A 27,529-nucleotide genomic window follows, 5' to 3' on the forward strand; every position below is an offset into this window, starting at 1 on the left:
AGATATCCTTCTACACGCTCTCATGGTAACAACAATTTCACAAAACAGAATGTAAAGGAAAATCTGCACAGAAAGCCAATCTATGGCAGCATACATGTGGTAGGTGGTGGTAGCCATGTTGGCACCAGGAAAACAATTTTATTCCTGTCTTTGAGGACTATGGTCTGAACACAATCCTGGACACCAAGTCAGTGGACTGAAAACAGAACTACCTTGTTGACAATTAATAAGAAGATATATATATATTTTTTCCAATAAAAGTTTTATTGAGCAAATGTTATATTACATTGACAAAAACCACAGTGTAACTGTATAATTGACAAGCAAACTTTGTATGCCAAACAATAGAACCAATTTTAAGCATAAACTGAGTATATCTTAAAATTGAGTAGGCCTCTCATTCGGTGCACTACAATGTCATTTCTTAACAGGCCTAAGTCGATCAACACTTAAACCAACATCTAAGTGACGCTGACAGTATACATGTGGATCTAGGAGTTGTTGAGGGAATGGGAGGGGGAGATATTATCTAAATGGAGGTAAGTAAAAAATAGAAAAGTAAGAAAAAGAGTAAGAAAGGAGCGAGAGAACATGGCAGGAGTCTCTTCACTGAGGAGATCCATCGGCTCACCTTCGCCAGTCCGCCTACAGGAATAAGCCGGGGTAGTAGTTGTTACCCTGTTAAGGGTGAGTAGCCGCTCATCCGGTAGATAGTCTGTCAAAGGCATCCGACTATTTAAACGGAAACCAAGGGGGCCAGGTTTTATGAAATTTATTTGCTGATTCTTTGGCAATAGCTAGCATTTCTTCCATTGTGAAAATGTGGTTAACTGAATGCACCCACTCCCTAATTGTTGGGGTTGTTGTTAGCTTCCAGTATCTGGGGATCAGGGATTTTGCAGCCATAAGAAGATATTTTTTTCAAAGATCTTTTATATTTTCCCAAGGGAAAATCAGAAATGTGCAAGAGGTAACACGCCAGTGTGAGTTTCATCTTTGTATTTGTGATATGAAAAATTACGTTACATATCTGTCCCCAGAAACTGGCTATCCGGGGGCAACGCCACCAGATATGCAGCATGTCTCCTTTAGCTTCCCCACATCTCCAGCAGAGGTCCGTGGACACTGGGTAACACCTCTTCACTTTATCCAGTGTGGCACACAATTGTGAAAGTAATTTGTATGAATTTTCTTGTAGCGTAGTGCTGATTGAGCACTTATGGGCTAAAATGCCAGCATTTTGCCACTGTGTGTCAGTAAAATGTGTGTGAAGTGCTGTTTCCCATTGGTCTCTGAACCTGGCCGGGTCTGTATTATCAAGCTGCTGGAGACATGCATACATAAATTAGGTCATTTTCTCAGTGGGTTCGCTCTTGAAGGATAATGATTCAAAGGGGGTGAGGTCCCTCAGCATCTCCTTCTTTCTTGTGGGGGCAAGCAAGTAATGGCATGTTTGTCTATAGTTCCAGAAAGGCAATCTCCTTGGTGAGAGGTCAACCAGCAGGCTGTCATATGGGAGGACCTGCCCGGCTTGTACAAAGTGTAAGGCTAGAAGGGGTGAGTTGTCTCTCAGTGCAAAGGTCTTCGAGCCGTTTCCCGGGGAAAAATCTGGGTTGTGCATGAGGGGCGTTAGAGGCCCAGGAGAAGTAGCAATCTGATGGCAAGTGGCTGTATTATGAAAAGCCTTCAGCATGGCTTTAATGAGTGGGTGTTGTGAAAATTCCAACGGACATTTTGCCCACGGTATCCATGGAGAGAATTTTAATGGGGTCTTTGAGACACTCTCTTCCAAAGATACCCAATCTTTATTTCCAGCATGACAGTGCCAATCAATACTTCTGGCCAAATGCAGGGTGTAATAATAAAATTTGAAATTTGGGAAACCCAGCCCCCCAGCTGCCTTCCGCTTCATCAGTAAGCGAAGGCTGATGCGTGGCTTTTTATGGTCCCATAAAAACTTCCAAAGGATAGTTTGTAGCTGTTTAAAGAAATTGGCTGGGATTTAGACAGGCAATGTATGGAAAAGATAGAGTAGTCTTGGTAGTGTTATCATCTTAATAATGGCGGCTCTTCCGAACCAGGAGAAAAATTAGAAAATTTGACCATTTCGATAAATCCAATTCTATCTGGCGTAGCATAGGTTTGAAGTTCTGTGGAAAGATGTTGCTAAGCTGGGGAGTGAGCCAAATCCCCAAGTACTTGAGCGAGCCCATAACCCATCTGAAAGAGTTGTTTGCTTGGGCCTGTGTCAACACATCTATTGGGAGCATAAGGTTCATAGCCTCTGATTTAGTGTAATTGATCTTAAGGTGTGAGACATAACCATAGATGGAGAAAGCATGTAGTAGATTGCGGATTGACGTGTGTGTTAAAAAAATAAATAAATCATTGGCATAGGTGGCTGTTTTGTATACTTTCGGTCCAACTTGAAAATCCCTAATTGAGGGGATTTTGTTAACGGTGCAAATGAATGATTCCAGGGATAATATAAATAAGAAAGGCCATCCCTGTCTTGTACCGTTCTTAATAAGCAGCGGCTCAGACAGGGTCCCATTAATTTTTAGTTGTGCTGTTGGGTTCTGGTACAGAGAGGAAATCCAGGAAAACATATGGGGTCCCAAGCCAATATGTGTGCAAGTAGCTAATAGATAGTCCCAGGCAACCCTGTCGAAGGCTTTCTCCGTGTCCGTGGAAAGAAGATATATTTTAATGCATACACAAAACAAAACTCACCTGCTCTGTGAAAATTGGTCAAAGTCATCTTGTAACTGATATTTGTGCAGCACTTCCCCAACAAGATATCCTGTGGCAAACTCTTTGGCAAAATTCTTAGGTTCTAGAAACAAAAACAAATTAAAGAACAATTAAAATGAACAGGTTAGTGAAGTGCAAGTACTATCCACCAAACAGTGCAAACTCTGCAACTGTGCTAAACAAAGGAAGTAAACTCAGCTATTCTATGTTACCGGCAGCGTTAATTTTGTTAACGAAAATATTTTCGGCACAGTTTTCATCAGCTGCATGTTTTCAGTTATTCAAATTTGAATTGAGTCAATTGACGAAAACTATGATGAAAATCAATTCTAATTTTTGTCAACGAACGAAAACGGAACGAAAATGTGAGGGAGGGGCGTTTACTCACCTGAACTTTTGCTTTCCTCTGCGCTACACCTGCCTGCTAAGCCCAAGCCCTCTGACTCTATTGGCAAGATGTATTGGCTGAGAGATACAGACTCCTATCAATCCTTTCCTATGCAGTTCCACACATTACACACATTCACATCTCTTTAAAACCCTCTGCTGGCCTTTTCTAAATTGGCAACACATTCCACTCCCAGCCTATAATAATAGCATATTAAAGGAGAAGTACAGCCAAAGCTTGTTTGGCTGTTCTTCTCCTGTGGATCACAGGATTGCAGTTCTGCACTCCTGTGATCCGTTTTCTGCAGACAGCGGGCTGAAGTCCACTGATGTCACAGAGCTGGTCCCGGCTCGGGCAAGATCACAAAAAATGAAGTCAGGAGCCACCCACATGCCTGGAGTGGCAGCCGGCTCAGGCTCTCAGCGAGTTGCTGAGAGCCTTAGCCGGCCACTCTCCATCCCCTCTACAGCCCAGCTCTCCGGTGAGCGCAGGGGGACAGAGCAGAGAGGCGCTGACTGACAGTCACCAGATCTCTGCTCAGGAAGCTGTGAGAACCGAGCGACCCACGGTGTTCGATCGCTCAGTCTTAGAGGCGCCAAGGGACAGATGCAGCATCAGTCACCTAGGTAAGTATGATTCTTAACCACTTTCAGACCGGACCATTTTGCTGGCTTAAGACCAGACCACTTTTTGCGATTCGGCACTGCATCGCTTTAACTGACAATTGCGTTGTCGTGCGACGTGGCTCCCAAAACAAAATTGACATCCTTTTTTCCCACAAATAGAGCTTTCTTTTGGTGGTATTTGATCGCCTCTGCGGTTTTTATTTTTTTGCGCTATAAACAAAAAAAGAGCGACAATTTTGAAAAAAAAAACACAATATTTTTTACTTTTTTCTATAATAAATATCCTATTAAAAAAAACTATTTTTTTTCCTCAGTTTAGGCTGATAAGTATTCTTTTACATATTTTTGGTTAAAAAAAAAAAAAAAATTGCAAAAAGCGTATATTGATTGGTTTGCGCAAAAGTTATAGCGTCTACAAAATAGGGGATCATTTATGGCATGTTTATTTTTTATTTTTTTTACTAGTAATGGCGGCGATCTGCGATTTTTATCGTGACTGCGATATTGCGGCGGACACTTCGGACACTTTTGACACTAATTTGGGACCACATTTATACAGCGATCAGAGCTATACAAAATGCACTTACTGTGTAGATGTGACTGGCAGGGAAGGGGTTAACTCTATGGGGCGAGGAAGGGGTTAAATGTGTATCCTACAGAGTGATTCTAACTGTAGGGGTGGGGACTCTCAAGGGGAGGAGACCGATCTGTGTTCCTCTGTACTTAAAACACACCATCGGTCTCCTCTCCTCTGATAGGACATGGATCTGTGTGTTTACAATAATGTTCAATTATAACACAATAATAGTAAGCTCCAATGTCCTATTATTACATATTTAACAACTTTTTCATTTTTTGTTGCTCTTGATTATATAAATTGTTAAAATTGATTGAAACACCTAAGGCCGCGTACACACGGGCGGACTGTTCGCTCAACTTTGTCCGCTGAACAGTGTTTCAGCGGACAGTCCGCTCGTGTGTGGGCTTCAGCGGACAGTTTCAGCGGACAGTCTGACGAACAAAGTTTTTCGGAAATCCCGTAAAACTGTCCGCTGAAACTTTGTTTGAGCGGACAGTCCACTCGTGTGTAGGCTTGTTCATCAAACTAAGTTCCGCGCATACTCAGAAAGGATTTACAAGCCGAAGGTTGCATTGCAGTGTATAGGACGTCGTTTTCTAGTCCCGTCGTACGTGCCGTTCACGTCATCGCGCACTGTTTCAGCGGACTGTTCGTTCATCGTGTGTAGTCAAGTCTGTTCATGCAAATTTTGAGCAGACTGTTTGACAAACTGTTTGACGAACAAGGTTGGGCGAACAGTCCGCGCGTGTGTACGCGGCCTTAGTCTTTCAAATAACATATAGCCTATTTAAGTCTTTAATTGCTTGTAACTACAAGTAATACTAAGATTTGATATGTAAATTCAACTAATGCTGCCATTTAATGTAATCAAAATTTTGTTATTTGTATCAATGTTTATATTTTCAAAATCAATAAACAAATTTGACAAGAAAAGTAGAGCTTTCATCCGTTAAAAAAGAAACGGATGTTGATGGAAGCGGATAAAAATGGATCTGTTGTTATCCCGTTTTTCCATAGGAATGCATTGATGTCCGTTTTTAATCTGTTAACGGATTGGATGAAAAATGGATGAATGGTCTGTATGTGTGAAAGGGGCCTAACAGTTTAAAAAACAGTTACATTCCCGGCACATTCTGGGAATGTAACTGCCACATTGATTGTGCTCTCAACCAAATTGTCAAACCATCAAATGTCTGGTGTCATAACGGATCACATTTGCAGCACCATGGTAGTTGGAGATCAAACAGAGGCCAAGATGGTGGCTTCCTTGGCTGAAAACGATGGTAGGTGTTTAGTTCTGTTTTAAAGGTTCCTTGTGATCAAGCCATTTGTAATGAAACACTGCAATGTTGCAGGCCTGCTAAAAATTGCGGATTGCCCTCATTAATAGTAAAAAAAAAAAAAAAAACGCTATAAAAATATTCCATAGTTGGTAGACTCTATAACTTTTGCACAAACCAATGAATATTCGTTTATTGGGATTTTTTTAACAAAAATATGTAGCAGAATACATATTGGTCTAAATCAGGGGTCTCAAAGTACTGGCCCGTGGGCCCTCAGGCAGGGCCAATCCAGGACATCTTTTTGCACTGTACCCAGGCACCGCAGAGGGGGAGGCGCCGAACAGTTTTACCTCTCCATCTGCTCTGTCCTCACCGCTGCATGCTGCTACAGCCCAGAGAGAGAACAGAGTGGAGGAAGGATCCGCTCATTGATCCACCCATTGCCCAGCCCACCTAGGCACTGACCTCAGGGCAGGAGATGGTGTTCTCTGGGTCCCCTGTTACTAGGGCTGTGTGGAAGCCAGGAGGAGAGGACTCTGGAGGCTGATGATCCTGACTGCCAGGAGAGGTGAGTGAGCTATCATATTGAGGTAAAGTCCTTAGTGGTGTGACTGGGGTAGAAATGTGTGTAGTGTGGGGGTATTTTAGGGGGTGTGGGGGGTATTTTATGGAAAGTGGGGGCCTTAGATTTTTGTCTTTAAATACTCATTAAAATAAATGTTATACTGGTGTTGGCCAAGAATGTTTGTGTCTAATCTGCTTGCAATGTTTATGTGCAAAATTACAAATTTTTTTTTTTTTTGTTTTGACTCCACAGTTTCCTTCAACGCCACAGGAATGGCAGACTGTGGCATCCTACTTTGCCCATCATTGGGACTTTCCCAACTGCAGAGGGGCAATAGATGGGAAACACATCCACATCGTCCCACCACCCCATTTGGGGTCATACTATTTTAACTATAAGGGGTTTCATAGTATCATGTTGATGGCAGTAGTGTCGGCGACATACGAGTTTCTCTATGTGGACGTGGGGAAGAATGGCCAGATGTCGGATGGTGGAGTCTTTGCCCAGACCGAGTTCTATGGACGTCTCCAGAGCGGTGGCTTGGGATCGCCACTTGCGGAAGAGAACGTTGAAGGACTTCCGTTTGTTTTTATTGCTGATGAAGCATTTGGTCTGGGCAATCACGTGATTAGGCCATTCCCCCCAAGGGCCCTCACCCCGTAGAAGAGGGTTTTTAATTACTGGCTGGCGAGAGCCCGATGAGTCGTGGAGAATACATTTGGGATAATGGCCAGCCGGTTACGCCTATTTCTAATGGCAATAAACCTGGCGGAGTACAAACTGAACCACATTGTTCTATGCTGCTGCATCCTGCACAACTTTATAAAAAGAAATGCTCCAAATTATATAGCCTCAGTTGGGCCTGAGGCCGGACTTTGGGAACCAACACTGATGGCCCTGGAAGCTGTCTGTCCTGATTAGTCCCCCCAAAGCGCCTGTGAAGTGCGTGAAAAATCTGTGAAATATTTTACAGGTAGGGGACCATTACTATGCCAGCTCATTTTTTTATATTTTCAAAAGATAAAATCTTGATTTGGATTTACTGCTTGTGTTTCTTTTATCTGTCTCCTAGGTTCTCCTAGTGCACTTGTGCCAAGTGGTTTTAACATTATTTAAATAACACCCATTGTCACTGTAAACACCAACTTTTTGACATATCAATAGACAGTAGGGGCCAAAAATGAGTGTGACAAGAATGAAAATGCTGGGGTCAGAATGATAGTCTTTTCTATTTATTAACATTCAATTTGCAACAGTCATGAGCTGAAAATTGTGTGTGATCGATGAACCAAAAAATAAAACTATGTCCCTTTTTCATACACAGGAAGACCTCAGCCAGGACGAGGCTCTGGAATGTGGCAGCCAGGAGGTGGCGGGGCCTTGTAGCCTCACCCAATCCCAGGTGCCTACCCCTCCGCCTTACAACAAAAAGGGCCAGGAAGGGGAGTAACATGGAGGAGGCAGCACTGGGCCTCATTAAGGATGTTAATGTAGCCCTGAAAAGTCCCCCCGACGCTGAAGAGGCCTATGGCTGCTATGTAGCTGCTAAATTGCAGTAAATGGAGGAGGATCAATGCCTCAGGTGTGAGAAATGTATTTTATAAGCCATTCAGAAGGGCATGAGTGGCCAAATAAGTGATAACATGCACTTATGTGTGCTTTCCCATCCTCCCCCTGCTACTCCTCCTGCCACAAGTCCACCTCCAGAGCCACAGCCTTCAAGGAAGGCTTCAAGAAAGGCTACAGGGAAGACAAGAAAGTGATGACCTGGGTTCAGTCTAGTCTGACAGAAGACGCAGGTTGTTGTAGTACCACAGCCTGGGGGACAGATATGTCATCTGCTGCTGTTGCTGCTCTGGGAGTCCTGGACCAGATTGTGCTCCCCATTATATGGACTTCTCAAGCTACCAATTTTATTTTTCAAATAGTTGATGTGTGTCCTGGGGTAGAAAGGCTTTGCAAATTCCAGCAGTTCTCCAGCATTGCATTCTTTATTTTGTTATCAGCCAGAATAAATGGAGATTTTTTTTCTGAAAATACTTGCCTATGTGTTTTTCTTCAAATAGGACAGTTTGTGAGTAGGCAGGTACATTTCAAAATTACAATGTCAAATTAACAAGGGACAACAACACCAACCTCCTTGAGCTTTAAAATTACAAGATACTAATGTTGTTGTGTAAACTTGACACAAAAAAAATAAAAAATAAAAAAATGATGGAGATGACTAGAAAATAATTTAAAAATATTCCAAAAAAAGGAGTTCTTGATAAAAAAAAAATGACAATAAAAAAAAATCCAAACATTATTACGGAGATCTGGCTTTAAAAACAAAAAAGATTATTCATGAGATCACGAGAAATAATAAAGAAAGAAGTTTGTGAGAACTCTGTATGAATATGAGCAGCAAAACAACTTCATTCTTCTAGCATTCTAAAGAAGAAAAGAAAAGGGGTGCATTAAACTATTCAAAAAATTTGAGCGTGACGAATGTGCTAGGTCCATTAAGAACGGTAGTTTTACCAGACAGAGCACTTCCGTCTCGTACTTGAATCTGAGCATGTATGAGTTTTTGTGTGTCGGAATTGCATACACACAAACGCATTTTCGGATAGGAGCTTTTTCCGACCGAAAAATTGAGAACCTGCTCTCTGATGGAAAAGTCCGATGGAGCATACAAGCGGTTGCATTTTCCGACCAAAAGCTCTTATCGGTCTTTTGCTGGCCGAATTTCTGAACGCGTGTACGCGGCATAATGGTCTTTTAGAACCATCCCAATCTGCCCTTCTCTAGCAGCATGCTGGAGCTCAGGACTTCTGCTACTTTGTGGGAGTGCAGCAGCCCTTCTCCAGTTGTCCAAAATGCCTCTGTTGGGTCACAACTACTGTGCTCAAAACAACAACACTCATGCACCCTACTCAGTGAGACGTTTCTTATGATCAGGTGGAGTATCAGACCTCTGGAGATAGCTGTTCTCACACAGAGCACAACCAGTCCTGATCTTCAACATGCTGTAGGTAACAGATGTTAAACACAACAGGACATAAAAGGAAACCTTTTCAATGAGGACACAGATAGAATCCGGATATTGTCAGTGGTTCTAACTCTTCCCAAACGTATCCAAAACCAAACATTGTTTAGAAGGTTACATCAACCATTCTTACCCAGGGTTTCCTATGGTTCTTTCAGACATTGCTAGGGGTTCCTCGAGCTATGACAAATTGTGCTCTCAAGTAAATAACCACTGACACCAATGTTTTTTTCCACTGTTAGGTTGAGAGGCATTATTCCCACAGAACACCAATTTAAGGACCATTCTTCTAAACGACCATCAATATAAGGTGCATTCTTTCGACTGACCACAACTGTAATGGAGCTCTTCCAATGGCCACCAGTGTATTTGGGCCCTTCTTCCAATAAGCACCAGTGTAATGTTGCCTTTCTGCCAATCACCTTGAGTGTAATAGGGTCCTTATTCCAATGACTACCCGTGTAATGGGGCCCTTATTCCAATGACCACCTGTGTAATGGGGCCCTTACTCCAATGACCACCTGTGTAATGGGACCCTTCTTCCAATTACTACCAGTATAATGGGGCCCTTATTTCAATGACCACTGGTGCAACAGGGTCCTTCTCCTAATGACCACCAGTGTAAGGAAGCCCTTCTGCCAATGACCACACATACAAGGTGGCTCTTCGCACACTGACAACCAATCAGAAGGAGCATTTCACTGTTAGAATTTTTTTTTAACTTTATTAATATTTGTTTCATTTCATTATTAATACTGAAAATGATTTTTCGAAACCTATTTATAATACTCTAAGCAATGGTCTCCAAACTGCCGCCTAAGGGCCAGATGTGACCCTTTGCTTGCCTTTGTCTGGCCCTTGAGGCACTATTCCTCCTATTGACACCAACAATGAGGCACCATTATTTTCACTGACACCAACAGTGGGGCACTATTACCTCCCACAGACACCAACAATATACATAATTCATCCCACTGATACCAACGTTGGGGCATCATTCCTCCCACTGACACCAGCAAAGGTGCACTGTTCCTGCCACTAATACCAATAATGGGGCACTATTCCTCCTCCTCCTGACTACATTTTTTAAATCCCACTGACCACCATGCCTGAGACATTGTGTGTTCCCATTGATGCTGGAGCATTTTTTTCTCTCTCTGTCCACAGTCCGGCCCACCTAAATCTGAAAAGCAGTAAACTGGCCCTTTGTTTAGGAAGTTTGAAGACCCCTGCTCTAAGTACAGCACGTTCCTTATTCTTTTATTTATTCTCACACCTACCATCTACTGTTTAGGCCAATGCACCCTGACCTGTATATATAGTAATCTTTAGCAAAAAGTTATTTTCTACGGGTTTCTTTATTATAAAAAGGTTGAGAAAGGATGGTAGATGGAGTTAAGCTTTTAAACACAATGGAGGCTATAGAAAAAAAACTCCAGCAAGGTCTATGCTTTACCAACAAAATGCAATTTTGCTAATTATTCAGCTCCAAAATAGTCTCATACCTGCAATCGGGTAAATAAATTTGCTTTAGAAAAAAAAAAAAAATTGCTATGGCAATCCCCACCTTGTATTTTTAGCCTGCATGTATTTTACCAGTTTGACTGTCCCCATGTGGATCTGCTGCTGCTTTATAGGATTAAATCACTAAAGAACAAATTAAAGGGCTTTATTTCCGCCTGGCATTGGGAGCAGAACATAAACAGTACAAGCATGTGAAGGGCAAGTCTACAGGGACACAGATGTTTGTTCTCCCTCGCAACTCAATCTTGTTTGTTGGCTGCAGGTGAATCAGAACATTTCTGAGTGCGTTCCAAGATCACACACAGGATTAGGATGGTGCGTTAGAAACCAGCCGTCTTCAGAAGAAGAAAGCTTGCCGCAGACCCAGGAGAAGAGCGATTATTTTATATATAATTATAATATATATAAAATAATCATTTTTAGCACAACAATTTTATTTTTTGCAGCCTTCATACACTGCCACAAAATGTTTGTGTGTCAGATAATGGCTTTTGTCAATAAAATGGTTAGGTCATCTTTAATATTGATTAGACCCTGGGCAAAACTTTTCTTGGGGGGCCCCCCCATGCAGTTTCGCTCTCCATACAATACAGACATACAATAATTAGCAGTTAGACACAAAATCAGTTTACTGAATCAGATCAGGCAGCTATTATGATTGGTTGCTAGAGGTTAGTGTATCATTACCGCTCACTGACTGGTTGCTAGAGGTTACAGCACACATTACGGCTCACTAATTAGTTGCTAGAGGTTACAGCACATGATTTCTGCTTGTTGATTGGTTGCTAGAGATTACTGTGGATATGACCTCAGGGGGGCATGATATACATATCAATGCCGCCAGCCGCTGATATTTTCATATGAATGTCGCTACTATTTACATATGAATGCCAGTAATTTACATGTAAACACATGGTCTGCAGGTGAGTCATCTGCACACAACAATAGGGCAGAGCTGGGCAGCATTAGTAGCAGCATTTCACACTGAGATATTGGGACACAGCACATGACTAAAACCTCAGGGGACGAGGGAATTTAAACCAGGATAGTTGGAAAGTATGAGGCAGCTGCTTTGGGCCACACAACAATGACAGGGCCCAGGGCAGGTGCCCCTTTTGCCCTGCCTTAAAAACGGCCCTGGGTTTATAGTCAGGTTGCATTTAAATCATATCTATATTGTATATTGTAGCATTCCACCAGTGCTTTTGCTTTAGACATATTTTGCCCATATCCAGCAGATATAATAAAACACTTCCACTTGTATATTTAACAGACCAAAATGGAGCAAATTAAAGTGGTTGTAAACCCTTACAACACACTTTGACCTACAGGTAAGCCTAGATTAAGGCTTACCTGTAGGTCCAAGAAATATCTCCTAAACCTATACAGTTTAGGAGATATTTGCCCAAAGACAGGCACCGCTGTCTATGGTGCATGCGCCGTAGACAGCGGCGCGCAGGCGCACTGAGCGCGGCATCTTCACTGACGGAGATGCCGCGCGTGTCGGCTCCCGTACGCATGCGCGGGAGTGACGTCATCGCAGCTTTCCCGAATGACAGCGGCGGAGCTGCGAGACCCACCGAGAAGATGGATGCGCCAGACTACAGGGGACAGCGGTGACTTCGCTGGCTCCTGTGTCAGGTAAGTGACACATAATGGGCTACTATGCGATGCATAGTAGTCCATTATGCTTTGCCTTTGCAGGGAATGAAAGAGGAAGTAAACCCATCAGGGTTTACTTCATCTTTAAGAAAGTTTTCTGTTAGCTTCATGGTGGATTGATTTACAGAGGGTGGTAGAGCAGCAGCTTTCAGACATTTAGAAGGCGATACTGTCACCTCCTGAATAATTTTTTTTTTTTTTTTGCCTTAGAGCATTGCATTGAGTGTTTGGCTCATGATTCTGGCACGTTTCCATTGAGTTTAAATGGGCAAGCTTGACAGACAATGCCCCCTATCAAATTTAATTTGCCACAAAGCATAGGGCCTGAAGCATGTGTACAATCCCTTCTTGCTGCCTTCATAAGCTTTTGGTGGGTGGTAAAAAAAAGCTGGTCAAACCACCTATCTAAACAAGGCTTTAGGGTTTACATAAACAGTGCCTTGAAAAAGTATTCATTCCCCTTGAAATTTTCCACATTTTGCCATGTTACAACCAAAAACGTAAATGTATTTTATTGGGATTTTATGTGATAGACCAACACAAAGTGGCACAGAATTGTGAAGTAGAAGGACAATGATAAATGGTTTTCTAAACGTTTTATCAATAAATATCTGAAAAGTGTGGTGTGCATTAGTATTCAGTCCACTTTGATACCCCTAACTAAAACCTAGTGGAACCAATTGCCTTCATAAGTCATCTAATTAGTAAATAGAGTCCACCTGTGTGTAATTTAATCTCAGTATAAATAAAGCTGTTCTCTGAAACCCTCAGAGGTTTGTTAGAGAACTTTAGTGAACAAACAGCATCATGAAGGCCAAGGAACACACCAGACAGGTCAGGGATAACGTTGTGGAGAAGTTTAAAGCAGGGTAAGGTTTTAAAAAAATATCCCAAGCTTTAAACATCTCACGGAGCACTGTTCATCTGAAAATGAAAAAAGTATGTCACAGCTGCAAACCTACCAAGACATGGCCGTCCACCTAAACTGACAGGCCAAGTCAATGTCCAGATCTAAATCCAATTGAGACTTTGTGGCAAGACTTAAAAATTTCTGTTTATAGACGCTCTCCGTCCAATCTGACTGAACTTGAGCTATTTTGCAAAGAAGAATGGGCAAAAATTTCACTTTCTAGATGTGCAAAGTTGGTAGAGACATCCCCAAAAAGACTTGCAGCTGGAATTGCAGTTAAAGGAGATGCTACAAAGTACTGAATCGGGGGGGCTGAATACAAATGCATGCCATAATTTTCAGTTACCGTATTTATTGGCTTATAACACGCGCCGGCGTATAACACGCACCCCAAGTTTAGGAGGGAATTTAAAAGAAAAAAACTTTTAGGAGGGACGTTTAAGGAAAAAAACTTACATTTAAATGCCCATCAATACACCCTTGTCAGTCATTTGCAGCCTTCCATTTAGCCGTGTCAGTCATTTGCAGTCTTGTCAGTGTGTTTGCCATTTAAAAATGGTGAAAGTGAATAAGCCCTCGCGCTACTATTTCAAGGTGAAAAAATATATATGAATAAAAAAGGGGGGTAAAATTCCTCTTAAAGAACGGTACGTAAATATGTGAATAAGTAAAAATGCACTTAACCACTATTTTCAAACGAATATTATACGTGTAAATATGAAATAAAGTGCTAGTGTATTGCAGCTGGACCTGATGATATTACACACAATACCAAAGTAACAATTATAAATATAAACGTGCTAAAAAAAATTAATATAAATAAAAAAGACAGGCACAGAAAAACAGTCCATAAAAATCCCAGAATATTGGTTCAATGGCGTTAAATGCGTTCCTAAAATAATGCAGAGAAACAGTAGGCAAAGGTGCTCCTATAAGCATGGGAAACTCTGTGTTCCCAGAACTCTCACCTCAGATTTTTTAAAAACAGGCACATCAAGTATATCAAACAGCTTCCGTTTTGTCCTTAGCCACCAGGAGATCTTCAATAATAGCTGACTGGAATAACCTGAATATCCATGCTAGGCCACCAGGGGGCCAATCATCCCTGTATTGGTAGATAATGTCTGCGGTGGCGATTTCTGCTGATAAGTGCCACTCAAAAGAGAAACATAGGGAGAGAAAGGGGGCTCTGATAGTGTAGTATTTATTTAAAAAACGAAGTTCAATCAATTACAAATAAAATCGGACTCTCACATTTAAAAGAATGAGACAGCGCACAAAGAAAATGGTGTACTGGCATCTTCCGCCAATCTTACTTCACTTCCGGTATCGCGTCACGACCACTCCCTTTACATTTAAAAATGGTGCCGCCGAGATACAGAGCGGATGTCCTGTGTATCTCGGCGGCACTCGGTAGTTCTCGGCCGTCCTCTGCTATTTTTGGCCATTCTCAGCTATTTTCGGGCACACTAGGCACTGCTTTCAGCTTTCCAAAAGCCACCGAGAACAGCCGAGAAAATAGCCGAGAACGGCCGAAGATAGGCAAAAGTAAAGGATTAGAAATAGCGGGGGATCGGCGTATAACACGCACTCCTGATTTCCCCCGATTTTAGGGGTAAAAAAAGTGTGTGTTATACGCCAATAAATACGGTATTTATTTGTAAAAATCTTGAAAACCAATGTATCATTTTCCTTCCACTTCACAATTATGGGCCACTTTGTGTCGGTCTATCACATAAAATTCCAATAAAATACATTTATGTTTTTTGGTTGTAACATGTCAAAATTTCAAAAATTTCAAGGGGTGTGAATACTTTTTCAGGGTACTGTACATTAAATAGCAATTACTGTTAAAACTTTTTATTCTCAAACTTGAATAGAGTAGGGAAGGGTTAGAGCAGTGATTCTCTATCCTTTTACCTGAGAGGAACCCTTAAAACTATTTTTAGATCTCAGAGAACCCTTACTAGGGTCACGGGAAATAACGCCTCTTTACATTGGTGTCCAATAGGAAGAACGAGCCCCTTACATTGGTGGTCAGAATACCATCCATACAGACAGCTAAAAAGATCGCCGGTGTCATGGTGGTGGCTCTGCCAAGTGGTATTGGACCTGGAAATATCAGGCGCCATCAGATGGGAGGTCAGTCAGCCAGAGCTAAAAGATCACTTAGCAACCTATGGAGGAACCCTAGCTGAGAATGGTTGGGTTAGAATTTTTTGTAACTTTTTTTTCTATTTGACCATTTGTAAATCCATCAAGAAGATGTCCTTCTCATGCCCTTTGACACAAGGACAAGAAATGAGTGGAATAGGAATTGGGCCAGAAGGCACGAAAACAGGAACTTGGTAGAAGATCTGGCCATTCCCCACAAACTATAAATAAATAGTTCTATAAAGAATAGAAATATGGCGGTTGTCATTACTTTAAAGCAGGGATCTCAAACTGGTGGCCCTCCAGCTGTTGTGAAACTACAAGTCCCATGAGGCATTGCAAGGCTGACAGTTTTAAGCATGACTCCCACACTCAGGGGCATGATGGGACTTGTAGTTTTGCAACAGCTGGAGGGCCACCAGTTTGAGACCTCTGCTTTAAAGGCTCATGCTCAGAGGGTATCATCCTAATCCAAGTTCCATTACCTAGTAATTCTCTGATTTAGAACAAGCTTGCAACCACTGGGGTCTTGAAAAGTGTTAAAGGAGAAGTACACCCAAAGTTTGGGAGTGCAGTTTGTTCTGTTGTTTCAGGAAGTTTGTTCTGCACTCCTGTGAGCTGTTTTCAGCTGACTCCGGGCTAAAGCCTGCTGTTGGCTGACATCACTCAGCCGGTCCAGGCTCTAGAATGATCATGACTTTAAGGCTTTATGCTGGACGGCAGCTGGCTCAGCCTCTCAGTGATCCGCTGAGAGCCTAAGTCAGCCGCTCCCACCGGCCCGCATCAGGACTGGAGGCTCTTGAGAGGAGTACTCAGACAGGGTGCTATAATGTTTTCAGGAAGCGATGTACAGGACCCTGCTGGGCCTTCCTACCAGTCATGATCTGCCCATATTGCATAGAGAAGCAGAGACCCAGTGATGATATTACTGTGTATATAAGTACATAGTGCAATAAGTTGCATCCAGAAAGTATTCACAGCCCTTTACTTTTTCCACATTTGGTTATGTTACAGCCTTATTCGAAAATTGATTAAATTAATTATTTTCCTCAAAATTCTACAAACAATACTCCATAATGACAATGTGAAAGAAGTTTGTTTAAAATCTTTGCAAATGTATAAAATAAATAAATAAATAAAACACAACAAATGAATTTGTAATATATAAAAAAAACTTTGAGTTAGTCTGCTACAAGACCTGAGAATACCTACCTGAGAAAACCACTAAAAGTCAAATCAATGAGAGCCTTCCCTTCCTCAGAATAAATGAACATGTTCCATAATGTCCAGGTGTGCATGTAAATCTCTCTCGTTTCTGCCTGGTGGTCAAAACTAAGTCCTCCATCCGATTCAGCACCTCGACCTTCCTCAGCCACAGCCAGATTGTAAAGAGAAAAGTAAAAATCTTGGAATGACTGGGCTATTTGCTTAGGAAGGGTGTCTTTCCTTCCATCCTGGCGCGATATCTGCGGAACGTAAGTGGTCGAGTGATGGTCGCAAAGTTAGCTAGCAAGAAGCTTGCCACATTTTTGGCCGAATTTAGAAAAAATACCTCCAACCCTTTTGTAGTGCCGCTTTAGCCTTGTAAAGAATAAGGTAAGGAACTCAGCTACGGAGACTCAGGAGTTCTCGCTCAGTTGCTGGAGTTTATGTAGTGTTTTAAAGCGTTGGATGTCTCGAAGAAGGGAAGACAATTGTGCCTCTCTGTCTCTCTTCACCCTAGCTCCATGCTTGATCAGGACTCATTGTAATCATCGATTTGTGAGCTTCTAATACCACTCCAGGGTCACAGTCAAGAGTATCATTTACCTGGAAATACCATCTCCTTCAGAACATCCGCTAAAATGGCGGGATCCTGGAGGAGACTTTCATTCAGTCTCCACATTCCGGTACCGGAGTGTTGGGAGTCTGTAAAGCTGTATTTCAAAACAATTGGTGTATGGTCCAACCAGGTGATAGACCCAATCGAGCTGTCAACAACAAAGTGTAACTGGCTATGGGGAACAAGAAAATGATTTATATGAGAGTATATTTTATGAGAAAGGAGAGAAAAAAGTGTAGTCCCCCTCACCAGAGCGCAGCAATCCCCATATGTCGACCAGTTGAGCTCCATAAAGGGATTCTGAGAAGCGCCTACGTGTGCCAGAGAGAATCAAAGAAGAACCCAAAGAGGTGTCCATGCTAGGTACTAAAGAAAAAAATTAAGGTCACTACCTAGAATCAACGGCAATCAGCAAATTCCAAAAGTTTATCTAAGGCATTACAAAGAAAGAGGTCCTGTTGCATACTAGGAGCATAGACAGTGGCCAAGGTTACTTTGACACCACTGATCGTGCCTTTAAAGGAACAGGAAGCAACCTCCGGCATCCATGAGAGTGCCCGAACTTTTCCATGGAATCCTACCAGAAATCATAATAGAAACTCCCTGGGACTTAGCCAAGGGATTGGTAGCATGGTAAGTCAAGGGATAATACCGGTTTATGTGCAAAGGAAGGTGGTCATCACTAAAATGTGTTTCCTGGAGAAATGCAACATCTGCACCCATACGTTTCAGGTCATGCACAAGCATGCGTCTCTTCTCTGGTGTATTAAGTCCCTTAGCATTTATGGACACAAAACACAGGGAATCCATTGCTTGACTAACATGCAGCCTGACACAGGAGGGCATCCAAGGACTGATAAGTACAGCCTAGATGGTCATGGCATTAGGAGCAAGTCTTTCAGACGCAATGCAGGGGTGTATTCAATGCACCAAGCATTGATGGACAGTCAGCCCTCTAAGCTGGACAAAGCTCTGAGCAGTAAGGACAAGAGGGACTGCATCGGACTAGGGAGAGTGGATAACGCAGAGCGAGGTATTTCTAAGAACAGTTCAATGTTAATTCATGCAAATAAGTAACCTGGGCACATAAAACAAGATTTTTACTCACAGACAGAGCAGAATTTACAGCTCAATGTAAGAAGAAGCTTTATAGAAACTGTGAGGCACTACTCAGTGATCGACCATCACCACAGATCAGGACTCCCGAATACCCTTTGGAGATATTGCTCTGGATTGACAGCATGTTCTGGGTAGATTCAGAGGCCAGCCAGAGGAGTGGGCGCCTGTTCGCCCTGGCATCCAGGAGCAGCAAATTGTTCCGGCGGCTCCTATCCTCCAATTCCTGCAGAAGTAGCTGTAGGGCCAGGGCCGTCTCAGCTTGGGAATTACGGGCCGATTCCAGTTCTGTCACCCACTGCTCCAAGGTTGTAGTCGATGTCTCCCCCCCCGTTGTGAGTCGGTCTGATAGCACCTGTACTTTCGTCTGGACTAAATGTTTATCTCTACGATAGGCATCCTCAATCCTTAGAATGAGGGCTTCAATGTCTGCCTTGGTGGGGAGGGCTTGCAGGAGAATCAGGAGGTCTGCTTCACCCATCCGAGCTGGTGTGTGACTAGGGTACGAGGGTGAGACCTGGTCATCTGGTATCAGTGACCCGAGAAGAGGAAGCCTCGACTCTGTGGCCACATGTAAGGGGAGGAAATAGAGAGAAGACATTGCTGTACAGTGGCAGCAAAGGAGTCTTTTCTTTTCGGCAATTACTGGAGGAATTGCTCTGTGGAACATTTGAATACCGATCTTAGTGCAAGATTCCGATCCAGTGTGCTACAAGGTCCATAAATACATGCTTCAGGCTACTGATGGTCAGGTTATATGCTCATTACGCTTCGCCATCTGGTAAGCGCATTATTGTCCTGGTGGTCGGGCATGTTTCTTCACTCTATAAAGCATATGTGAAATCACGGCGGTGTTTTTATAAGGACCCTTATTTGGATTCCTTTTTTTGCTTTCTATAAACACAATTTTCTCATCTTTGCTAATAAACACTCTCATGGCATTGTCATTATTTGCAATTGATGGGTAATGGATATGGACTTATAGATGTGGTTGAACTGGTCGAATATTTCAACTGTTCCTTATGTATTGATAATTTCTGTTTAATGGCTATTTTGATTATTTTATTTTATTTCATGTAAATTGGCGCAGCTCTTCAATTGTTTTTTCTACTACATGTAAGGGGTTGCTCATCTTCGGTGGCTTGTGAGGGGTCTTTACTTTGCGCTTCTTCCCAAATGGCATACTGCTCTGTGCAGGCAGAAGTAATGGTGAAATACCGGAGTAACGCAGAGAGCTCGAGTGCAACATGTCTTCACCCGGCCATGTCCAGACCCAGCCCAACCCGAACCACACCCCCCCCACCGGTAAGTGATTTTTTTTATCCTTGCGCAAAAAAAAAAGCATGTTAACTTCTTCTACACTTAGGTGGCACTTCCCTTTTCTCATCTTAACAAAGAGCTGGCTATACTCTGAGGATAGCTTCCGCCTCCCATCTTTTTCTAAGACACATATATGTGTTCCCTCTTTTACCCATAGATTTTTTAACCCCTGATTTACCGTTCTGATTCAGCTCTCATTTTGCACCAGAAACTATTGTATATTATTTTGCTCAATACTTTGTTGAAGCACTTTTGGCACCAACTACAGGCTCAAGTCTTTTTGAGTGTGATGCTGCAAGCTGGGCACACCTATTTTTGGGCAGTTTATCTGATTCTTCTTTGCAGGACCTCTCAAGCTCCATCAGGTTGGATGGTGAGCGTCGGTGTACCGCCATTTTCACATCTCTCCAGAGATGTTCAACTGGGTTCAAGTCTGGGCTCTGCCTGGGCCATTCACAGAGTTGTTATATAGGCCCTCCCTTGTTATCTTGGCTGTGTGCTTAAGGTCAATGTCCTGTTGGAAGATGAACCTTTGTCCAGTCTGAGATCCAGAGTGCTCTGGAACAGGTTTTCATCAAGGATGTCTCTGTACAGTGCTGCATTCATCTTTTCTTTGATCCTGACTACTCTCCTTGTTCCTGCCACTGAAAAACATCCCCACAGCATGATGCTGCCACCACCATGCTTCACTGTTGGGATGGTTTTGTCAGATGATGAACGGTGGCTCGTTTCCTCCAGACATGACGCTACTAACCATTCAGGCTGAAGAGTTCAATCTTTGTTTCATCAGACCAGAGAATTTTATTTCTCATTGTCTGAGAGTCCTTCAGGTGCCTTTTGGCAAACTCCAGATGGGCTGTCATGTGCCTTTTACTGAGGAGAGGCTTCTGTCTGGCCACTCTACTATACAGGCCTGATTGGTGGAGTGCTGCAGAGATTGTTGTTCTTCTGGAAGGTTCTCCTCTCTCCACAGAGAAACGCTGGAGCTCTGTTAGTGTGACCATCGGGTGCTTGGTCACTTTCCTGACTAAGGCCCTTCTCCCTCAATTGCTCAGTTTGGCTGGGCGGTCTGCTCTAGGAAGAGTCCTGGTGGTTCCAAACTTCTTCCATTTATGGATGATAGAGGCCACTGTGCTCATTGGGACCTTCAATGCTGCAGACATTTTTCTGTACACTTCCCTAGATCTGTGCCACAATACAATCCTGTCTGATGTCTGCAGAGAATTCCTTGGACTTTTTGTGGCTTGGTTTGTGCTCTGAAATGCACTGTTAACTATTGGACCTTCTATAGACAGGTGTGTGCCTTTCCAAATCGTGTCCAATCAACTGAATTTACCACAGATGGACTCCAATCAAGTTGTAGAAAGTGAGCTCAATTTTGAGTGTCAAGGCAAAGGCTGTAAATACTTATGTATATGTGATTTTTTCATTTTTATTTTTAATAATTGTGCAAAGATTTCAAACAAACTTCTTTCACGTTGTCATTATGGGGTATGGTTTGTAGAATTTTGAGGGAAAACAAATAATTTAATCCATTTTGGAATAAGGCTGTAACATAACAAAATGTGGAAAAAGTGAAGCGTTGTGAATACTTTGCAGATGCATTGTATGTAATGAAAACTGAAAAGTTTTATTTAAAAAAATAAATAAAAAAATACAAGCATTTTGATGAGAGGGCATGGAGGAACCAGGGAAGGTGAACTATAAGTAGATTAAAATTTCAGCTTTAAGGGTAATTTGTTTGAGATATATCAGATTTGAGACTAAAAATGTATTTGGATGGCAACTACCCTATTTCCCCGAAAATAAGACATAGCGTGATTGTCGGTGATGGCTGCAATATAATCCCTTCCCTGAAAATATGACCTACAATGGCTTAACTAGGGCTTATTTGGGGGGGGGGGAAGGGCTTATATTGCAACCATCACCGACAATCACGATAGGTCTTATTTTCGGGGAAAAAGGGTAGCTACTTCAAGAGCAAATAATGAAGCATCAGCATACAACAAGGTCATAATTCTGCTCTTTGCTGTCTTTTCCTGCCAGCAAGCACCCAGTGTTGAACTGACAGCACTGTGCAATGCAACAGAACCTGACTCATAATGATGGCCCACCCTCCCGAGTCTTGGCCTTGCTGTTCAGGGAATTAAAAAAAACAAAAAAACAAAATGAAAGACAATTACTGGTACATATACTAGCTGTAATTAACAATGCATTTTAATATACACAGATCTGGATTAAATGTTGATTTTGTCATCTATGTGGGGTTCAGCTTTAATAATAATCAAACTTCTATCTATTCCACAATAACAGTTCCTATGCAGTGCCTCTGGTAATAACCACGTCTTGCTCTTGTGTACAGGAAAGTCTCTTCCACATACTCTGGGGATCCATTAGGGAAACACACAAGGTCCGCTAAGGTAAAACACCTCAGTAACTAAAGCAATGTTATAGAGGCTGCCAAAAAGTGGAGTGCGGTACCTTAAAAAAAATGTGAACATGAGGGTTGAGATGTGGACTCTAGCAGTGGGCCTCATTTACACCTGCGGTTGGGGGCTCCTATTTAAGCTGCAAAAGCAGAGGATGGGAGTGTGTTCATATTCTGTGGCCAAGATGCTTTGCTAGATTGCAACGGTAACAATTATTCTCTTCTTTCGCATTTGGTAGGCAGTCCTGACAGCCAAATATGACCCAATCAAGTCAGGGCTCGTTCAAATATGTGGCAGTCCTTGGCGCCCTTCTGAAGTGAAGGCACACTGAGTTAAGTCCAAGGTTCTGCATGACATCTCCAGGGCTTATCCATACCAAACAACTTTTGAACTTGAGAATGAGGGACATTTCAGGGAGACAGTGACCAGCGGCATGTATAAAAGTGGGTGTGGCCAAACACGATAGAGGGGGTAAGGCTCACTATAGTACATGGAAGGCAGGAGGGAAGGATCATTATGGCATACGGAAGGCAGGAAGAATCACTATGGTACATGTGAGGCAGGGAAGAAGGGTCACTATGGGACATGGAAGGCGGGAAGGAAGGATCAGTATGGTACATGAAAGGCACGAAGGAAGGATCACTATGGTACATGAAAGGCACGAAGGAAGGATCACTATGGTACATGGAAGGCAGGAGGGAAGGATCACTGTGGAAGATGGAGGGAAGGAAGGAGAAATCACTATGGTACATTGAACCCATTCTGCAGTGTCTAGAGCAGGTAGGTCAGCCGACGGGGTGGGTGAGTGGGCGGGGGGAGGTGGGGGGACTGTGCTGCTGGACACTGAGCGAGTCTGAGCCTTGCCAGCTTCAGCACGGCACATCAAGCACCTGACAGGGGGATTAGTGGAGTCAAGTACCGGAACTTGTTCTGGCACTGGGTTTTGCAGCAGGATTCAGCCCAGATTCACAGAACATTGGGATTTACTTGAAATCCCAAGATGGTTGGAGGTTATGCTTATATAAAATTATTTACATTTGACAACTTTACTGCACTTCCGGAAGACAGCTATCAATGTATTTTCTGGGAGAATGATTCTAATGCTTCAGGTCTAAGTATTCTCAACATTCGAGTCGGTGCAGCAGCTACACTTACCTCTCCCCTCCTCCTGCTCAATCACAGAAGACTTTGTGTTATCGCTGCAAAATCACACTGCATTTAGGGTGCCATTAAGAAACAATGGCATCGCAAACATGTCCTGCGTTTTGCCACGATTCTGGAAACACGGGTAGAACCGCACTGATTCTGCCCTGACTCACATTGCTTACGTGTAAATTGAGCCTTAGAGAGGCCCCACTCTGGAGGAATAAGTACAGGAGGCACAGCAGCATTGTCAGTCTTGGCGGGGGGGGGAGTGGTAAATGTATTAGCAGATTTAAATACACAGACTAACTGAAGCCAAACTCCAGTTCACACTTTAAACATTTGTTTTTCCTTTTGGGATAAAGGTTTTACATGAATAAATAAAAGCTGATCATTGTAAGCACTACTGTAAGTGCTAAATGTTTTGTCTCTTCCCTGGTATATTCTGCTGGAGAGCTTGTGAAAAACAACAGACTTGCTGACTAGATCGCCAGATGATAACAGAATAAAGCCTAAAAAATTAAATGAATGCAGCCATCACAACTAAGAATTGGTAGTCTACAATATAATAAACGTTTGCTTTTGGGTTTAATACCATTTTTGGTACAGTTAGTGTTTGACTGAACTTCTACTTTAAAGAGGGAGTCCGCCGGGAGTCCGCGTTTTTTTTTTTTTTTTTTTTTAAAAAGCCAGCAGCTACAAATACTGCAGCTGCTGACTTTTAAAATAGTGACACTTACCTGTCCAGCGCGCCCGCGATGTCGGCACCCGAAGCCGATCTCTCGATCGTCTCTCGGGTGCTGCCGCCGCCATCTTGGGTATGGGAATCAGGAAGTGGAGCCTTTCGGCTTCATTTCCCTGTTCCCTACTGCGCATGCGCGAGTCGCGCTGCGCAATAAGGATGGACCCGCTGCCTCTGGGATCTTTGTGTTTCTCAGCAGGCAGCGGGGAACTTTCGGAAAGGGGCGTAATCTACGCCCCTTTCCGCAGAGAGCCATCCCGGAAGTGGGTGCAGATACCTGTACTGTACAGGTACCTGCACCTCCCTCCCCCCTGAAAGGTGCCAATTGTGGCGCCGGAGGGGGGGAGGATTCCAATGAGCGGAAGGTCCACTTTAGGGTGGACCTCCGCTTTAAGTTTTAAAAAATGAAAGCCAGAAGCTGACGGGTTGTCATGGGCAGCTGCTTCATTCCTAGTACTTTCCCTTGTATGAATGGAGGGCTCCATTGTGACTTCAGGGACAGAGACATGATGTCTTGCAGCACTACTGGGGGCAGCTCCAAGTCAAAGCTGAATATTGCAGCAGGAGATGCTCGTTCCAATATCCATTTACTTAACAGAGAAGTGTGGGCTCTTGAAAAAATAAATAAATAAATTCACCTATGTATTGGCAGCATTGGTCCAAAGCTGCAGCTGTCCCCCGAAGCCTCTAATGCTGTGTACACATGACCGGACTTTTTGACAGCAAAGGTCCGACGGAACAAATCCATCGGACAATTCGATCGTGTGTGGGCTCCATCGGACCTTTGCTTGCCAAAAATCCGACGGACATTAGAAATAGAACATGTTTTAAATTTTCCGGCCGGAACTCTGCCGGACCCAGTTCCTACCGAGAAATCCATTTGTGTGTATGCTAGTCCGATGGACAAAAACCGACGCTAGGACAGCTATTGGCTATGAACTTCCTTATTCTAGCCCGGTCTTACGTCATCACGTTCAAATCCGTCGTACTTTGGTGTGATTGTGTGTGTCCAAGTCCATTCATTTGGAAAATCCGCCGAAAATACGTCGGGAAGACTGTCGGACCTAGTGCGTCGAAAAGTCCAGTCATGTGTACGCGGCATTAGACCGAGAACTGAGATATCAAAAACCACGAATCATTTAGTTCTTGGGTCCGCTCTGAGAAGAGAGCCGGGGACTGTCAGTCAGCAGTTCTCTGTTCTGCTCCTCCAGTGCTCATTAGAGTGCCAGGCTGTGGAGAGGGTGGGAGCGGTTGGCTCTGTCTCCCTGCGGTGCACTGAGAAGCTGAACCAGCTGCCAGTCAGAAATTCTGGATGGATCCCTACATTGTCTGGATCCCTGCAGAGCCTGGAGTGATGTCAGCCGACAGCAGGCTTTAGCCCAGATTCATGGCTCACAGGAATGCAGAACAAAATGCGCTCATGTGACCCGCGGGAGAAGTAGTGTTAAAACAGCTTTGGCCATGTGACCGCTGACACAGCGCTGGGTACCTAGAAGTATAATCCTCAACAACAGTACCCAGCTGCCCTGAGCTGTGCTATACATAGCTATGACCAATTATAGCGATCACGTGATTATAATGTAAGACTGCCATAAATGGCTTCCATTCATGACAGCTTACTTACTGTTGTGATGCTTTGATTAGCCCACAGCCATCACATGGTATCTGGCACCCTGCACCATGTGATGAGTTGTGGCCAATGATAGCAACACAATAGTAAGCAAGCTGTCATGAATGAAAGCCATTTATGACAGCTTAAACTATTACTTGGAAAAGAGATTATAACTATTACAAGCGATAATAGTGTAAAAAAAAAATCCCTGTTCACCCCTTATGGTGACAGTGAACTGCTCTGATGACAGTATGTAAAAACAAAAAAAAAAAATAATAATAATAATTGTTACAAAAAAGTTTAAATTGAATAAAAAAAAATTTAATTTTTTTTTACATACTGTCACCAGTCAATATTGTGATGAACGCATGTCAAACCATTGCCCTTCACACCAATTCATGACAAATGACTGATCAACCTCACACCTCGCTATCACCGATATGTAATAATTACACTCTCAGCCTCACACTGCACTACGATTTTCCAGCTTACGGGACCACAAGTGCCAGCAGGCTGAGAGCGATTGTCACTGGGACTTATTGTTAAAGTGGGAGACCCGCAATTTATTTATTTTTTTAAAGTCAGCAGCTACAAATACTGCAAATGCTGACTTTTAAAATAAGGACACTTACCTGTCACAGGGTCCAGCGATGTCGGCACCCGAGACCGAACCTTCGCTCACTCCTCGGATGCTGCCGCTGCCATCTTTGCTATGGGAATCAGAAAATGAAGACTTGCGGCTTCACTTCCCGGGTCCCTACTGCGCATGCGCTAGTTGCGCAGTGCAATGTAAATGGTCTGTGCTGTCTCTGCGTGACGAGAAGACGCATAGACTCCAGTGAGAGTCTATGCCCGGAAGTGGGTGCAAATACCGGTCTTACGCAGGTATCTGCACCCCCCTCCCCCCTGAAAGGTGCCAAATGTGACACCGGAGGGGGTGACTGTTCTGAAAAGCGGAGGTTACATTTTTATGTGAACCTCCGCTTTAACTAAGCAATTAACCCTTTAAACTGCCACCACCAACCTTTACTAAAAAATAGCAAACTTTCACAAGATTAACAATAACAATTACGATTTTAAAATAAAGGTCTGTACACACGCTGTCACCGCAAACAGGAATATTCAGAGATTTACCATGTCGTATCGCTCTTCTTTAACCCCTTCCCGACCAGCATATATAGTTATACTGCGGCAGGTTGGCTCCCCTGCACGAGCCGTCGTAGCTGTACGTCGGCTCTGTAAGACGCTTTAAATAATTGTATTTCCATGTTCTGTATACTGTGGGAACCCAGATAAAGTGAATGCAGGGTCCTGGGTTTAGTAACACTTTAAGTTTGTGTTCCGGTGTTCTGGCAGATAGTGTCCTGCCATCATATAGCTTCGGAAAATCTCTGAAGCTGAACGGCGCCTGCGCCATGAGTGGAGGTGATAGCCCCACCATCCAAGCGGACATAGGGTTGTGAAAATTAGAGGGCCGCTCGCCACGCTTCGGGCTCGGCCTCGCTGAGCTCGGCTCTTTTTTATTCCTACTCTATGTCCACTTGGATGGTGGGGCTAGAACCTGGACTCACGGTGCAGGCGCCGTTCATCCTCGGCTATTTTCGGAATCTGTGTTGCTGTGTACTGCGCATGCGCAGTACACAGCGGACACTATCTGATGGGGGACCTTATATGATGGGACACCAGCACTAGGGACAGTTTTAACTCTTTACAAAATATGGTTTGATAATCAAAAGGTAAAAACATGGTGCAAATAAAATATGAACAGAAAAAGGATATTTCAAAGAAACAAAGAGACAACAATGCAACAGAGAAATAAAAAGGAGCTCAAAATGAAAATACTTCCAAGTCCTGGTTTTAGCAGTCTTCAG

The 27,529-nt window shown here is 43.2% G+C and overlaps 1 protein-coding gene across 3 annotated transcripts in view; it reads right to left on the reverse strand.

The window, feature by feature from the left end:
* Positions 1 to 27,529, reverse strand: part of SPEF2 (sperm flagellar 2) — a 231,501-nt gene that overhangs the window by 198,839 nt on the left and 5,133 nt on the right. For all 3 annotated transcript variants that reach the window (XM_077462869.1, XM_077462868.1, XM_077462871.1), the window contains exon 2: positions 2,734 to 2,836. In XM_077462869.1, coding sequence (XP_077318995.1) covers positions 2,734 to 2,836 — 103 coding nt within the window. The remainder of the gene's footprint in view (positions 1 to 2,733; positions 2,837 to 27,529) is intronic.

The sequence above is a fragment of the Lithobates pipiens genome, unplaced genomic scaffold (assembly GCF_037356315.1).
Source record: "Lithobates pipiens isolate NorthernLeopardFrog02 unplaced genomic scaffold, aLitPip1_a1.2 Scaffold_3, whole genome shotgun sequence".
NCBI lineage: Eukaryota > Metazoa > Chordata > Amphibia > Anura > Ranidae > Lithobates > Lithobates pipiens.